The sequence below is a fragment of the Thunnus albacares genome, chromosome 22 (genome assembly GCF_914725855.1).
Source record: "Thunnus albacares chromosome 22, fThuAlb1.1, whole genome shotgun sequence".
In the NCBI taxonomy this organism is placed as follows: Eukaryota; Metazoa; Chordata; class Actinopteri; order Scombriformes; family Scombridae; genus Thunnus; species Thunnus albacares.
In genome coordinates this window covers 22,228,914-22,246,815 of record NC_058127.1, presented here as the reverse complement: position 1 = coordinate 22,246,815, position 17,902 = coordinate 22,228,914, and the positions used below count along the sequence as shown (strand labels likewise).

The 17,902-nt window shown below is 39.2% G+C and overlaps 1 protein-coding gene across 4 annotated transcripts in view; it reads right to left on the bottom strand.

Annotated features, from left to right (window-relative positions):
* The window catches only part of nrxn2b (neurexin 2b), a 714,140-nt gene that overhangs the window by 559,273 nt on the left and 136,965 nt on the right, over nt 1-17,902 (bottom strand). For all 4 annotated transcript variants that reach the window (XM_044341047.1, XM_044341046.1, XM_044341049.1 and 1 more), the window contains exon 3: nt 11,811-11,831. In XM_044341047.1, coding sequence (XP_044196982.1) covers nt 11,811-11,831 — 21 coding nt within the window. The remainder of the gene's footprint in view (nt 1-11,810; nt 11,832-17,902) is intronic.

Sequence of the window (17,902 nt, the reverse complement as noted above, 5' to 3'; positions counted from 1 at the left end):
AGAAGAGGTTCTGGGGGATTGGATCAGTTTCCATTTATTGGCTTCTGTCAAGCCATAAAAACAAACGGTTGTCTTTCTATCAGTTTCCTGGTGAAACCTGCAGAAATCAAATTGCTAGGATAGATTTCAAGGCCCAATATGGAGTACAAGCTTAGTGACCACCTGTGGCACCAGGATTGCTACATTGCTTGCTTTCAACATGTTCATTTTCCAGGACTGATGACTCCAACAACCCTGAGAATAAAATTGACTGACCTGTTGATACAAGGACTGACAGTCTCAATTCAAAATAGAAATGTGAATGAGGATTTGATCACCAAAATATCCACAGCAATATGGAGCAAATTCAGCTGGTTGATGAACCCAGTGGTTAGGGACATTATCCATCAAACTGAGAGCTCGGGTTTGATAACTTGTTTGATCATATCCTACCTGCAAAAGAGATGTATACTCATATGTTAGAGAAATTTGAACACTACAATAGTTGATGTGTAAAAATCATAGCTACTTTGAAGTTAATTCACTCACTGTTATGTTGTCCTTGCAGACTTCCTCACACACACACAGACATGGCTAAAAAGCCACATGGTGTATAATGCCACTGGCTTAGTTGACAAAATGAAACCCTGGCCAAGCTGAACAGTCATTAACAGTGAATCCTAGTGAAGTATCTAGGCCATGTCTCCTTCTACTGAAACAGCCTGCTGGTCTGACGCCTGAGCTCTTGAGATTTCCCTCAGCCAATCTTATTCCTCACTCCATCCCCTGTCTCTTGTTTCCCATCCCTAACGATTTATTTCTTCCTCTCTTTGCATTCTTCTCTTTTGCTCATTGTCTCTCATCTCCCTCTACACCCCCACCGTCCTCTTCCTCCCCCCAAAATGATTACATGCTGAGAAAGCAAGCACACCAGGCCTAACCCAGCCCATTCAGGGAGCACTGAGGGTCTGTGGCATTATAGCTCCTCCTCTCTGGTCCCCATAGAATTGGAGAGGCGACAGATAAATAAATAAGAGCTGTAGCGAGTGAGGCTTTGTGGCAGCTGCTGAACAAATTTATGGTGTTTCTGATAACTCATCATAGTGGTTAGGCCATACTGACAGTGGAGAGAAAAAAAGAGGCGAGTCTTGTCTGCAGGGATGTTGTAAAAGGGACAGTTCAGCTAATTATTTATCTCAGAGATGTCTGTTTTGTTTATCGTAAACTAGCGTGCAACTGCACAAACAAGGCCACAAAAAGCAGAGCTCGATATGAGAATCCTGACTTGGCTTAAGCACAAAATATACTCAGGGTTAACTCAATAAATCAATCTCAATCATGCTAGCTCAGTCTGATTTGAACTATTAAAAGACACAGTTCACACCAGTTCAAAATAGAGAAGACGTAGTAAGTAAGTGAGAGGGCTGTGATGTTCACAGTTGCAGAGCAAAAATTACTAATTAAACACTGATGAATAAAAACATTTTTTGGAGACCGGCTGTGATGAATGAAGAAATGCCCTGCTGTATAGTTTGCTAAAGTGTTTGCTAAAAAGACTTTGTAATTTTGTCATGTTGAGTTTGAATCAGCTGTGTAGACAAAATGATCTGTTTTTTTTACCGAGCTGTCTAGAACAGCAGAGATCCCCCATAATATTCATTACCAAAACACTTACCCCTGTGTGTGCTGCAATATAAATGTAATGTTAATCAAATTTGATGTCTCAAACAGGAATGTTATGAAAAATGTCTTTGTTTTGTCAATTTTCATTTTCCATAAACTAAGAAAAGCCAACTTCCTACAGGACAAGAAAGCACTCATTCAGTATTCAGTTCTCAATTAGGCAACTGTTTTAGTAACATAATGGCCTCAAAATACTCCAAATAGCAGCTTTCAGACTGGTGTATATCCCCCATTTAGAAAATGTGTCTCTTCTATCCTTTGTTTATCTGGCATTTAAAACAAGAAAATGGCATAAATACTATTCTCAGCATCCACAGACATGGTCCAATTAACTATGTTTTTGTTTAATTACAATTGTGGTACCAATTAAGTACCAATTGTTGTACAGTAAGACTGACACAGATTTGACCTCTACATTCTAAGATGGCAATCCTGAGCCTTGCCTACTTCACCTTGTAATGTACAAAACAACAATACATTAAATATTACAATGTGGGTGTAATTTACTTGAAATTAGGGAATGGGATACATGTTGAAATAATACATGTGTAATTTGTGTAATTTTCTGACTATATTATTATTCTACTTACCTGCCCAGGGACTACGGGTGGGAAAACAGCAATTTGCTAAAAATTAGAATTCAAAATTCAAAAGGATGTGATGTCTGACTCTGCTTTCATGGACAGAGGAAGTAATGTAAGGCCTGGTCCTAATCTAACAAAGTCTGACTAAATCTGTGACTTTGCAGATTTGGACTTGATGCTGTAGCTGTGGTGAAAAGTTAGACTAAATTGTTGGCTAGAATCTAAGAACAATAAATTCTGGATTTATGTCAAGTTGTCAACAAGAACTAATCATCAACACACGAGAAATGAATCAGAGGAGTCTTTTCAGTCTATCACCAAGGCACACACCATATACTTTGTTAGTAGAGACAGAATTAATGTGGAAAACATACATCTGGATTCTTAATTCAAACATTTTGTTAGCTGAGCCTAAAGATATTTGGAGATCTTGGAGATGTGACAATGCTTTCACTACTTATTGTAATTTTTATACAGTTTCAAATGCTTTTATTCTTCTTGTTAATCAAGTGCTTTTTGCCCATGCATTACTACAGTTAACAAAAGCTAACAAATCTTTATGGAGATGGTCTGCAAAAATTCCAAGTTTAGGTCTGACAGGTTTGGTATCTTAAGGTTTTGTTTGTTTTTTTTGGCTTAAATGTCCAGTTGTCTTTCCCAAGCACTTTTTTACATTTTACAAGCCTACATTTTAAGCGCACACTAATACTTGTGACTATATTTTTTTTTGTCTACTTACTTTTCAAACTATAAGGACCTTTGAAATACAACAATCAGCTCTGTATCACTCATTGATTACAAAGCCTGCATCATCAAGGACAGTAAAAACTCATTGTGTGCTTTTTGTGGTTAACTGCTGTGATGATACTCAGGATGTGTATGGATTAGAACATGTTTAGACATCACAGATCAGGTTTTGAATAAGTACATGTAAAAAGGCTTGATCTTGGGTGAAAGGTATTGTTTAACTGACCTCACATCGTGGCAGAGTTTTCTAGATTTGCAGTAAACACTGCGCTTTACTACAGAAATGCCTTGGTTTGCTCTGATTTTCCACTAAGCAGAAAATGGAAAATGCAAGAAAAAAGGAGGATCAAGCAAGAAAAGAGAAAAACACATTCTCCAATCTACCCTACTTGAATTCCAAAAGAATATCATTTCACATTCAAACGGAGGGAGGTATTCAGTGGCAAAACAAGCTCAGTCAAGTGTTACTATTTTCCCATTATGTAACTGAGGGAGAGATGAGCAGAGAATAGCTCTATTCCCCACTTCCCTTCTTTTATTGGTCACTCTCATTCATCTCACCAGCCTATTGATCTCAATATTACCAGACCATTTCTCTTTGCACTGCCTCTGTGCCACCAACAGCCCTTCATACATAATTGTAGGCCTTCTAAATGAAAATTGGACAACAAATAAAGGCCAGGCCCTAAACAAGACAGTTAAAACAAACATTCACCCGGTGAATCAATCAGAGTGAAGAACCTGTCTGCTCTGGACTGAGAAAATGACTCAGGCAGGGAGGCTGAATTTGTATGACGGTGTGGTATTAGACTTCAGAGGAGTGTGTCTTTAGACAAGCTTAACCTCTTAAACTCCATAAGGATTCCGGCATCCTCGGCTGACATAACTGTCTTTCAGAGGCTGTAGCAGGCTAGAGTGAAGATTAGAGCCGGAGTGAAGATTCTGGTGTCTTATGAAACTAGACGACCTAAGGCATCCATTGTTACCATGTCATGCTAGCTTGTTGGGAGCTACCATGATATAACGCTCCAAAGTTAGGCCAAATTTTGGTGAGGGAAAAACTGGCATGGCCATTTTCAAAGGGGTTTCTGTACCTCTAACCTTAAGATATCTGACTAAAAATGACTTCTATGGGTACCCATGAGTCTCCCTTTTACAGACATGTCCACTTTATGCTAATCCCATGCAGTTTTAGATGAAAACCATGCAGTTTTTTGCATGCAGTATAAATATGCTATTTTCACCTATTCTAAAAGTGGTGTATTTGAATATTTCTACATACTGGGGTCCCTAAACAGTCTTGGAATTGCATAAATTGGGTATGACTGGAAAGCTGAGACTCTTGTGGATTCAAGGAGCCTAATTGTATTCATGTGTGATGATCTTAGTCCCCGTAGCAGCCATTTCATTGCAGTGAGACCATTTTTAGAAACTTGACCTCACTGTATAAAATGACTTATTGCGACATCTAGGATAATCACAGCCTCATGAAACTTTACAACTACAAACTAGAGACCAGGGCATTCAGAGGATTTCATGGGTATATTGACAATAAGGGGGTTTCTGAGCAATTTCCAGAGCAGAAGTGCTCGCCATCCAATCGCCAAAAAATGCAATTCTTAAAGAAATCGCCAAATGTCAAAAGTTTTTGATACCAAATCACAGCATGAATTTTTCTATGGTGTTCCTCAAGGTCTTGGTGTCTTAAAGTGGTATTTTGGAGGGACTTTTGAACATTTTTTTTTAATCAATTCCCAACTGGCCAAAAATGGTTACATTTTGCACCAAATCTGTATAACAAATGATAAACCCAAAAATTGCTGCAACAAATTATGAGACATAACTGAGCATGGGAATGGCCATCATATACTTTCATCATAATGTTTTAAGCTCTTATATACTCTAAACTTTCAAAAGTTAAATAGGTGCCTAACCAAAACTCAATGTTTATTACAGACTTATGACTAGGAAAACTTGACACACAGTGCTGAACTGCATCTTAAATTAACCTTCAGGTTCCCAGCTTTCAGGTGATATATACCACTTCTATGTGGCACATACTGCTGACCTGCTATCTCCCCCTAAAGATCCCCTGCCCCTCCCTAAAAATGGATCTATGGTAGGGAGGGGGGGATTGGAAGAGGTTAAGTGATGAAGTGGGAAAACACACACCAGCATATATGCATGCATCACACAGATGCAGACACAAGCAAGCGGACTTCAGAGTCTGTCCTAAGAGGAACATATTTACACACAAAAACACACACACACACACACACACAAAAAAACACACATGCACACACACCTACGAGAAAGATAAATTTGGCAGTAACGACTTTCCTCAACCTTTTGGCTTAGCAGCCGGATGGAAGTGAGAGTGAGTGTGAGTGCTTTTATTTTCTTAGCACTGGCTGTCGGCTGGGGGACGGGCAGGAGATGGACTTTTCACCGGGCCCTGCCCAAACGCAATCTCTCACAGTGTCACTTGGCCAGCATGGACTCTTAGCTTTGCAGTCAGTGGCATTTCATGGCATAATTGAATTCAGAAAAGGCTGCAGGTACACAACAGGAGTGTTCTAACACTGAGGAAATAATGGCAAGTTGTGTGGTGAGAGAGGAAAAAAAAAAAAAGAAGAAGCAGTGACTCTTGACTTGAGCAGCGGACAAATCTGGTTATGAAAGTGACAGTGGGTGTTAGGTGGAAAATAGGAATGTGTCAGCTTCTACATGTATCCCAGCATGCCAGTATACACCCACATACACAGCCACACACACACACTGCATAGATCTGTGCTTTGGGATACTTCTCCATTCCTATGAATGACTAATTAAACCTGTTTGATGTCTCACTTTGAATGTATTTAATGAAATCATGTACAGTGCTATTTGGAACACATCAGTTTTTAGGACAATGTACATGATCAATGGCCATGCCTTAAGCATTAAAAGATCTCCATCATTTGTGGCACCACTATTATCAACATGGGTGCAGGAGCAAAGGAAAGTTGCAAATGATCCAGAGTTGTGACTCCTTTGTTTGTTTGTTTGTTTTCATTATTTTAGCCAAATTGGAAGTAGAGTAGCATCAATCTTGTCAGTTCCAACAGGTCTGTGTTATTCAAGGTTACCGTTAATTCATTCATTTATTTTTCTGTTTATCTATTTATTTATTTATGTGTACCTTATAGGCCAGGATCTTTGACAGCAGTATGGTATGCGGGATGTATGGACATAGCAGATTTAAAAAAGGGAGACAAATGACAGAGATGCTCAGCTAATAATTACATTATCCCACATTCAACTGTTAATCTGATCTATTCCCAATAGGGCTTAAACTGCACACTGATACCACTGCCAGCATAGCCCTAGTAGGTTAATCACCTACTTTGTACATTAGTTACTATGATATCTTATGATAGTGTCAAACATTAAGAGCCTCCAAAAGACCAAGGTTAAAGCTGTATTAAGGACTTAAAATGGATGCTAACATTGGAGTGTTGAGGTGTTGCCTTTGAATATATTGCAATATGTGGGCAAATAAATGTCTTCCAATTCAATTACATTTCATAGCTGTGAAAACAGGTAAGAATGTAAATGTCACAGTATTCACTACACAATGTGGGCACCAGCAAATAAACCTGGGTCCACCTCTTATTCTTTTGCGTGCTCTTCTCTGGTCCAGTCTATATGGCCTTCAATAACTCAGTAAAGCTGTATTTCACAGCTTCTTATATAGGAATCTCGCCAAAAAGCCTCTTAGCTACAACCTATAAGTTGATCTGCCAGAAGAGGGAAGATGATGATTGAGATGAAGAAGAGAGGACAGAAAAAAAGAATGGAAGAATCTGTAAAAGGAAAGGAAGGCAGAGATGTCCGGAGTGCATATACACGGCAAGAAGACAAAACAAAACGAGAGCAATATAAACTCCATACATCTCAAAACCCCAAAGTCCAACGGGAAACGCTTAAAATATTTTTTTTCTCCTATTTCAAAAGTAACAAAGGGACATAGGTGAACATCAAATTCTCATTTTAGTACACAGGAGGAAGGAGTGCTTTGAAGGAAGCATTGAAATCCCTCCAAAAGCTCATTGTGGTATGTCACTGTAATATAGAAGAAGTGCTGAACCTACAACTTGTGTGGTAGGTAGAGGGAAAATAGTCAACTCAAGGGTGTTGATTTCAACAAAGTTGTGAAAAATGTAATATGTCAAAAATACTGGTGGTGGTCTTTCAAAAGGGTATAAAGTCTGCTGCAACCTCTCAGCTACAAAACCTTACTCCAAATTGAATCAAAAAGTTCAAATGAGTCAAAAGAATTTAACTAACCTGGGAAGCAAATTTTGACAAAACTCCAATAGTGAAAAGCATCAGGATTACAAAGTCAACAAAATATATGCAGTATGTACAGAGATATCAGACAGATGCTTAATTAGCAAATATGTAGCCATTTTGGAGTTTTACAGGACTGTAGTAGTCGGCAAATGCAAAAGAAAACAAAGAAAAACCTCAGCAAAATTTGGCCCACCCAATGCTCTTTCATGCACACACACAAACACTATACAACATCCAGAACTCCAGGCCATGCATTGTCCAATTCATTTCTCTCTCCATCATAGTAAACAGTATTGCCTGAGGCCACGCATGTTGACACTGAAGCATCTGGAGTTGCTCACAAGTGGACGCCTACTTCATCCCTTTAGACTTTGTTATCACAAAGCAGTAAAATGGAAAGAGAGAAAAGAGTGTGAGCTGTGTGGGGTGAAATTAACGTCTTGTGAGAGCAAGCATGGCTGGACTTTGGCTCCTCCAGGACCTGAGGAGGCTTAATCTCACTGCAACATCTGGCAGAGGCTGGGCAGGCAGAGGCAACATCAAGGCATCCTACTGTCCAAAGGCTCTTGAGCAATTTCAGAGCTGAAGAAAGAAGCCATTCAGCTCTGTTCCACCCTTCCTGGCAATTTTTTTCCATCCATTGAGGTTACTGTGTGTGCGCGTGTTTGTTTGCAGCCTATTCTTTTCAAGTACTTGTGAGTAAAAAGCTAGCCAGCAATCTTCCACAATCGATTATTTTGTTTGAACACTGCAAATCTCTCGCACGTTCAATGAAAAATGCACAGTTAAGCTTTATTGATCGGAGGAATGGACAAATAGCATTGTTATTTTATACTGTTATATAAATAAATACCTTATCGTTCTCATGTACCATTTTTTGGCAAGATCAAAACTGTTTTCATCACCCAGGTGGTCTGTCTTTTAGCCAATGGTTCCAACAGCAGTTGGAATTTGAATAAGGATCACGTATAAGCACCATTTGTTCCAGAAACAAACAAAATCTAGGTTAATGCCACAATGACATTGGTACATTTAATATTTGCTTGACTGTGTATTTTCTTCTTCTGCTGCCTTGACGCACAAGCATTTAGAAAAACAAGTTATTGGTCTATGAGTTTGTTTTATTTCTCCTGAGCAAATAAGAACAAAATCCATAATCTGGTTTGGATGATCCAAAGCAATCTCGTATAACCACAGGGCCCACTCAAATCTATAATCCTGTATCTCCGGCCAACATCAAACTTCCATTTTTTTTTTTTACACCAGGGGGGGGGGGAATTGTTATTACCCTCTCCCGGGGATGAGATTAAGTTGGAGGTCTGCGTGGCTCAGAGAGAAAAGATCATTAGCCTTGATCAGATTGATTAAGATCAGTGTGGGCAGTTCAGAACATCCCTCATCCAAACAAAGCACCAAGTCACGAAATCTATCAGCCAGTCTCAGAGGCCAGCCACACTGACCAGGTTTAGATTTGATATGTATTGTCCAACTGTATATGAACTAGTTCTGTATATGAACTAGTTTTTCTCCCAGCCATGGTCATGGTATGTCAAACCATCAGTTGAAAGAAAATTTTGAATGGCTATCCTTCTGCATCTGAATGAACAGCCTGTGTTTTTACTGCCTCTATAATATTCAGTTTTTCCTTTTTTGTAAACTTGTCTTTACCAGGATGGTCAGCTGACCACAAACAGGCCTGTTTAAGAAACTATGCTTCACATTTACATAATTACAAGCAAAATTAACTTTTTTGTCCACCGGCCAAATGGCTTGGGAATGTTGAAATTTTACCAGCCACTCAATAAATTACCATTGTTTTTTTGGCTGGTGAGGAAAGCAAATCTACCAGACACTTGCATATTTTACTAGCATTTGGCTGGTGTCTGGTGCTTATTTTGTGTTTAGCATAGTTACATAGATTCAAACCAACAATTCAACAATACCACTACAGGCTTCCTTTCTCAAGCACTTTTAACACAATCTGGTCCAGTAAGGTAGTCAATGCCTTGCACAAGAACACTTAATTGGCAGTTTGTTTTCTCTCTATAGATCAGGTCATTATCCTATTTGTCTAACCTCTAGGCTACCACTACCTTCAGTGTTAGTGTCATCTCTTTACTAGCCACTACAGCAACGCCACTGCACCAGGCAATGGGGTAAACCTATGCTTATATAATGAAACTGCACAAGCAGCTCCCCAGGGAGAGGACATGTTTGGCTATCAGTACGCAGATGGCAGTACACGGTTTGCTCACCAGTGAAAGCAGGTCAGTGTTGCAGGCAGATCATCAATCGAGGCCCTTCGATGGAAGAGCAAGGGCCAACAGCCACCTTCCAGGGGCACCGGCCTCCCTGGGGCTTTCAACATTTCTCCACATCATCACTCAACCAACCTTTGAACACATGGTCACCAACACTAATTAGCCCAAATAGGGTCACAGGGAAACCCCAAAAATAGAGGAGAAAAGAGTGCAGAAGCACTCTAAGGATTTGGTATCACAGACAATGAGCCATTAATTAAATTTCCTATTGAGCTGTCTTGTTGATACACAACACATTGGAAACACAACTCCTTGTTTTAAATTAAATTACATTTCTTCAGAGAACACGAATTAATTTAGGCATTAGCATTTACATTTAAGTACTTTTCTCTATTAGTTTTTCTATCAAACAATGTATTCTTTACCTGGAGAATATTCTGAGTCAAAATAAACCCCATTTTTTAAATTCTTTAAAAACCCAAGGGGTCTTTCATATTAGAGTTATGGTGTAACTGCAGAAAACACCTAGACCTCTGCACAAGGAAAGATGTTGCTCTTGCAAATTGCTGGGAGCCCACATTATTAATAGGGAACAAACCTACCATGCCTGCCCTTGCCCAGCACAAAGAAACATTTACAATCAGTAAGAAAACTGCAGGTACTGAGATAAAAGGTTAGGCCTGAGTGACATTGGCTTGACATTCCCAAACACAAACAGTCCAAACTATTTGGTACTTAGGTCCACTACTTTTTACCGTAACTCTGCACTGTGCATCTGTTGTACAGTCTGGTTTAACTTCTGTAGTCAGAAAGTTAACAGGTTAGGCCTGGGAGGAGCCTTATCTCCCTTGTGTCTGTCAGAGTAAAATCACTACTCTTCATCACAGCATAAGGCAACCCTCTTCTGCTCACTCTACAACTCTCTTTCACAAAGCTCTCTCACCCCTCACCTCATTCAACATCAGTCTGGAGGGGCTACGCTGTCCAACAATTGCTGTTCTCTTAACTTCCCCTGACATTTTCCCATCAAGGGCTTCCACAGTACAGACATGGGACCAGGCTACAAGGGCACTCACGCACAACACACACACATAAAGTCATTACAGGAAGCTTGCATTTCTCATGTAGGAAAAACTGAGAAAATGTCAGCTTCTAAGCAGTCTACAAGTGTCCACATATTACATACCAAGCCCAGACCAGAATTCAGAACTTCACTGGGTTAGCTGATAACAATGAAATTAAACTATGACATATGCCTCTGTATTTACAAAATGCCACAAGATAAACAACTCATTATTGGTACAAGGATTGAGAAATAACTGCAGCATTTAAGTTTTCAGCTTTAAAGACAAACTTAGAGCAAGAAGGTGTTTGTCATAGTGATTTCCCTTGCTGGTTCAGACTGTGTGATAGGCAATACATCACCTCAAACTCAGCAAGCAGGAAATGCAAATCCAAAACATGCAAACATACGCACACACCCACGCCTAGACACCAGTTCACCACACAACGCACAAGTTCAAAAAAGCCTGTTTTTGTCAATCTGAGTGTCTGATTTGACTGACAAACAGATAGTCAAGTAGTGGGTGAACCTCCTCGTGAACAGCGCAGAGCTGAGCCAGGCAACAGCCTGCAGACAGACAAGCTAAAGCTGATCTATCCATAAAGTCTGCCACACCCAGCACTGGCTTAGTGCCTGGCCTAAGGGCTAATGAGGCCCCTCAGGGGCCCCAAGTGGCAGCCGTCATTCACCTTTGTTGTAGATAGGACAGGGAAAAAGGCAGGAAGACAGCATCTCAAATTCAGCATGTCATATCTTGTTAACTTTAACAAAACCTTGTCAGTGGTAAATTGACTCACAAATGCCAAGCTGCCTTGACATTTTTCTATTTTTAAGTGCATAAATATATTCTTGTGTGAATTATACAGCTATATTCTTGTCTATAAAAGAGAAACCACAAAACAAAATAAAATTTAAAAACACAAGATAAAACAAACAAGGGATATAACAGGGATAATTTGGGTTGTACATCTGTCACTTTTGTCTTATTCGGAAACTGTAATTTAGCCCCCCTTGAAGTCACTTAAAACCGCAGTCCAAACTGACAATGCCCCTCCCCAGAGGGAGGGCACAGAGCATTAACAAGCAGCCAGCATCAGCATCCATGACAGCATAAAGGGAAGCCATCAGAGGGCCTGAGAAGCAAAGCATCAGTCTTACCTTCAACAGCATACTCTTCAGCTTCAGGGAAGTCCAAAGGGAGTGCATGCAAAAGAGAAAAGACAGAAAGAGCACACTTATTAGATGTTACTTTTTTCAAATAAATGTATTCCTATGTTTTCTCCAAACTAATTTTTTATGAGATAAAATCTAAATAAAGACCACCAATGAGGACTGAAATCTTGACAGCAGAACAAAAGTCTGCTCCCCTGAAAATGTAATCTGACATTGTTTATCTGTTGACTTTCTTAAAAGCCTGCCAATGGCCCCCCAATTATCCCACAAATACACATATTACCGTTTTAAAGAAATCTCTAATAGGAGTGTATGGGACCCCCTCAACCAGCATACTGGAACCACATTACCTCCCATAGGGAACAGGAGGCTTCAGTTAAAGAGGATTCCCAACTGAGATACAGTGACTCTCACTTCTCTCTGGCTTAATGACACAGTGAGGGGGAGTCAAAGAGATCAGGCTCCAGCAGGACTCTTTACTTAAAAAAGCTACCCTACGGCAACAGAGGCCAATCTGTAATGCTAAAAAACGAAACTGCAGACGACTGCCAAGATAAGGCGCTACCCAAGAATGTAAAACAGCCTCTAGCTTGGCATGGCATTCCTGTGGAGAACTTGGCATTTTGATCTGCTGTTGTGGCTGCTGGGCCTGGGTCTTCAGCAGATGCTGCTGTATTAAGTTGTAGCTTGGTCAATAATATATCACTGTGACTCTATACTGTACTGGTTCAGTCTTTTTTTGGTACCGTATTTCACTCACAGCATAAACAACTGCAGAAGAATCATACAGTATCATCATAAGCCTTTTGAGCCACATACAATTTATACATGAACTACAAGGTCAACCAAAGAGAAAAATATGCAACACTTTAGAGCTGCAAGGAACAAATCAATTTTTTATATACAATTCATATGTGTTGTTTCCAACACATAAGACTTATATGCAATTGTACATAGGTACAGTTGCTTTTAACATTAACATTTGATGATAGCAGCAGCCATTTAAAGATCTGAAACGCACAAATAGGGTCCCAACGTAGCTGAAAGGCCAACCAGATTTCCCATAACACACCAGCAGTTCCTGAAAAGGGCTTCTCTTGAATGCAAGCTCTTGAATTCACCCGTACATTAACTGAATCTTACATCTGCTTATGAATTTTGTACTACTACTGACCACTTTGAAAGCATCAAAGGGTCTTAAGCTTTAACAATGAGATTATAGTTAACTAAAACCACAGGGTTAATAAAATAATGACTCCAGAAGATAAAACATTCTCTTTTTGTACCACAGTTGTCCCCCTCCACATGGAGCTGGGAGGTCAGCCAGACAAAAACAGAAACCCTCAAGGACATCAAGCAAAACATTGGGACTTCTTCAGTTGAAGAATGGTGTCACCATGTATCCCTGCTGCCTGAATTGAGTCCAGCTGGTCACAGTGAATGTCATAAGTACTGCCATTTAACATAAAACCATCCACATAAATCTATAAAGATTAAAACTCTGTTGAGTGTAGAAAGCTTGGGGTGCATTTAACCAGCTGAAAGGATACCAGCACACTGATTGAAAGACGTTAATGAATGAAAGAGCATGTGTCAAGCTGAAGCATGGGAACTCTGCTAGTCTGATGTAGAGGTTGTTTATATAATCACTGGCCATGACTGCCTATCCTCTCGTCTCATCTCGGATCATAGTCCATCATCATTTCTTTCATTGTGCTCTCTCATATCTTCCTCTTTCATTCAGCAAGGAGCAAAGGATGTTTGAGGTTGTTTGTATCATCACCGGCCATGACTCTGACTTTCCCCTCCACTCATCTCTCAACATAGTCCCTCTTGCTTTCTTTGTTTAACCCAGCTTCATACAGTCCATCCTTCAGTGACAGAGGAAAATTGTTTCTGTTCAATGTTTTGTTTTTGGGTTTTTTTTCCTAAAACACTAGAATAACTCACTTGGATAGTCTGGATGTTGGTTTACTTAAATTCATGAGGAAAAGCACCCTCTTCAGAACCTCCCATCTTCTTGCATTATGTTCTACTTAAAAGCAAAGAAACTTTTTTTAAAAGACAAAAACCAAGAAAAAACGATAATAGTTTCAATTTCAAGGCATAGTTTTGAGTTTCTAGATAAAAGCCAGATAAAAACAACTTGGAGCACTGCTTGAAATGCAAAACATATTTATTTAAATAAATCAAGTTCAAGTTCTTTTTTCATCAACTTTTTTGTCACAGTCTACATATTCCACCTGGGAAGACATTCCTTACCTCTTAAGAACATTAAGAATCACCCCTCAAGAGGCCATACCACAGGAAAAGGTGAGCAAAACTAACTGACTATTAATTGACAGGTATTCCTTCCGAGCAGGCATTGTTTCACACTGGGAATGGTTTTGAAGTCTAGCCTTAAGGAAGAAATACGATTTCAGTCAGATACTTTGTGGAATAGACCCCATCCCTCTAAGCTTGTCCCTTTTATCCCATTGATAAGTTCCAGTAGTCTTTACCACCCATTACCTTTATCCTGGAGCTGTTTTCCATTAGGGTATATCCCACATAGCCTCAGGCTGTAAGCTCCACTGGGATCCTCGTCTATTCAATGTACCTTGTTATTCATATGGGAATGTGGAAAACATTTTTCTGATGAAAACGCTCAAAAGCTTTCATATATATATTATATATATATATATATATACAAAAAACACACACACACCGGCCACTTTATTAGGTACACATGTGCAATCTAATGCAATCCAATGCTGTTGTATTGCAATCCAATACAACAGCTCTGCCATAAATTCTACCTTTACAAAGCTTGTACATTTTCACTTTTTGTTGACATTGTCAGAAAGGCGATAATTCTACTTTATGTTTATTATTGAGGTTGTAGTGGGTGCCGTTATCATGGATGTTAATGGAGTAGACAAAATATTAGGAACACCATTCAATATAATGCACTCCAGTACACCATCGTCATCTACTACGCCCTCAATAATAAAAAAGAATACTAGTTCTTTATTCTAACCTTTTCCAGTCCAGATCTAAAAGACGTGGCTGAAATATAGACACAAGCTCACATAAAAAATGACAGCCAGTCAAATGTGACATTTCTTCCTACATCCCTAAGCAAGAAAATGTCGAAATTAATAAAGATGACAGTCACAGGGTATGAAAGAGCATAAATCAGAAGTGGGCTGCAATAAAAATAAATAAATAAATAAATACCAAAGTAAAATTCAGACGGAAGCAGTAGAGAAGCTGGATTTCTTCACCAATGAATCCCTGAGGGCTTTGGAGGCAAATGAGAGACTTTTCAGACCTAATCCTCACCAAGCTAACTAAAGGATTTACAGAGGGAAGAAAAGCATGCCTGCATTGAAAAACAACCTCCTCTCTATCACTATCCTCCCATTTCTTTGCACATGAAGAAAGCTGCACAATTAACTGTTTGCTGGATACAAAAAGAGCATGAATGGGTGTCAAGTAATATTGCAAGGTACAACACTAGTTGTAAATATGCCGGTTGAACATGTTAAAATACTATGATTAGTATATAATTACTATTCAGGAACTTTATCTCAAGAAAAAACACATGATACGAAATATGGTTGGTTGCACAAATAGCTGTTAGGTGACCAATGAAAAAGTTCTTTTTTGTCCTTTTACTCAAAGTCATTCCGTCAATAAATATGTAGTCAGTTAATAAGAGATGAGGCCTTAGAAGTCAAGCAGTGAGCTTCCTGAGAACAATCTATTGTGATTGTTGACTTCTTTTAAAAAATAATCATCTATAATTTTCATAATAATCTTCTCATTATAGATAAAAGGCTGAAGCACAGCAGCAGTCATCACAGAGGGAGTTCAAGCTCAACATCAGAGGCAGCAAGAAAGTGACTATATCTCTCTCTCTCACACTTACACACAGCTGGAGAAGCACGTGCGAATCATGCAGACATCAAGCCCCCCGCACACTCCAACACAATTTCAATTAAGTTTGTGAAATAGACACAAACTGTGAAATACATAGTGGTGTATTTGTACTTTTCTCTATTTTTTCTGGTTCTTGCCTTCTTTCCTGTTGCTGAGATATAAAAGCAACACTTTTTTACTTTTTTTGCTGAATGTATTTTAAGAACTTAGATGTTATGTAACCATGGACACACACTTTCATACACACAACAAGTGACACCTATCACCAAGAAAACTTTTCAGATATGATATTAACAATCCATGTACTATCAAATCTACACAATTGCATGTTGGATAAACTCAAAACTGATTTTTGGATTAATTAATAAATACAAATAAAAGTGATAAGTGGCGGGGAGCTTTACTTTAACTTTTTGTAAAACTGTGTTTACATATGTATGAACTGGACAATTAAGTCAGGACAATAAAATCAAAGCCCATGGTGAGTTCATCATAATTTCAAAGAAAAAAGTTTCAGGATGAGAGTTAAGTATTTGTATTCGTAAGTATTTATATTTTTTCCTCATATACAAAACAGTGCATCATTGCAATGGTTTAAAATAATTGCAGGGACATATTACACTAAGCAGTCATTACCTTCTATACATGATACAACAAGAAGGGAGAGTGGCATGTTGCTGTTGAATGGACAATATAAGAAGAATACCTTCCAGTCTAACGTAATCCGATGCAACAGCACTCCAATGACATTTGTGAAGCTTATAATATTAAATTCCTGTGGAGACAGTAACAAAGAGGTTGAACTCTTGTCACAGTCACAGGTTGTTATTTGTGTTATGATTGGTCAACAGTCTAGAAAGAGCTCTTACCTAATATGAGCAGGTCAGAGGGCAGATGCCAGAAGATAAAGAGAAGTGGAGAGAAGAGAGGAGAGCAGGATGCTGCTGACAGCTTAACTCTTTTGTTGAGGCTATGATGGACAATAAATGACAACCCTTATCCAACAATCATTTTGGTTTAGGTTCTGTCTGTCTGTTTCTTAGCCACAGCAATAACAGAGAACAGTGCACAGTTGCCGACCCAAGACAAGGATTGGGGCTGGCTCACCAGGGTTCAAGTAAGGCCCACAGCCCTTCTTGTTGATGGCAGCCAAAAGGTGTTCAGGACAGCCGTGCAGCTTGGTGCTAACTAAATCCCTTAGACCAAACAACAAATCATTGTGCCACTACAACCTGTAAATGGTAACATTAAATTATACTAACATCACTGTCTTTTGACCTTAGAATATACAATATGCGCTACAGATATACAAATTCATTTTGGTCACTGAGCATATACACCTGTAAATTTCCATAAAGTGGTTTGGTTAACTAATGTTTCCATCAGTTTTCCAGCTGCAATTTACCCACCCTGTGTTTTGTAGCATAAATGTGGCGTAAAGCAAACACGTCACCAGAGTGGATATTGGAGCAGCACACAATACAACATTTTCTTTGGATCCACACAGGTGAACACATTAGCCAAACAATGCTGGGTTAGAGTTAAAGTGGGCTGTTTTTGCTTTTGGGCAACAATGCCAACAAAGAGCCTAACAGGGCTGTGGACACTGCTACTGCTTTCTTTGGTATACCTCATATTGGAGTCTAATTACAGTGGAACAAAAAAGTGATACTTAATTTGAAATTTCTGTGTCTTGCTTTGGAGTCAGCCTTTTATTCCAAACTTCAATGCCAACCATTATTTTACATGGTCCCTGTCTTGTGAGTCACTCTGGTTGCACTGGAAAGACTTTGAAAGTCTATTATTTTGGCCAGCAGAGTGTCACTCAGTGAACTGAGATTTCAAAAGGCAAGAAGAAAGAGAAAAAGCCCTTTCCATCCAAGGCTATTTGACATCATTTCAGACAGGCAGAGAGGAAAAGAAATGACAACATTAGTGAATAATGGAGACAGGGTAAGTAGAGAGGAGACAGACAGATGGATAGAAACATGTGCACGCACACACACACAGCCTTTTCCTTCCTCTTTACATTCTAATCAGAGGGAAGCTTTGTCCTGAACTCTCTCACATTGTCAGAAACTTTCTCTCTGACTGACAAGTTAATCCGCAAGACATGGCCTTTGCAGATTTCATACCAAATCTCGACAGCAAAA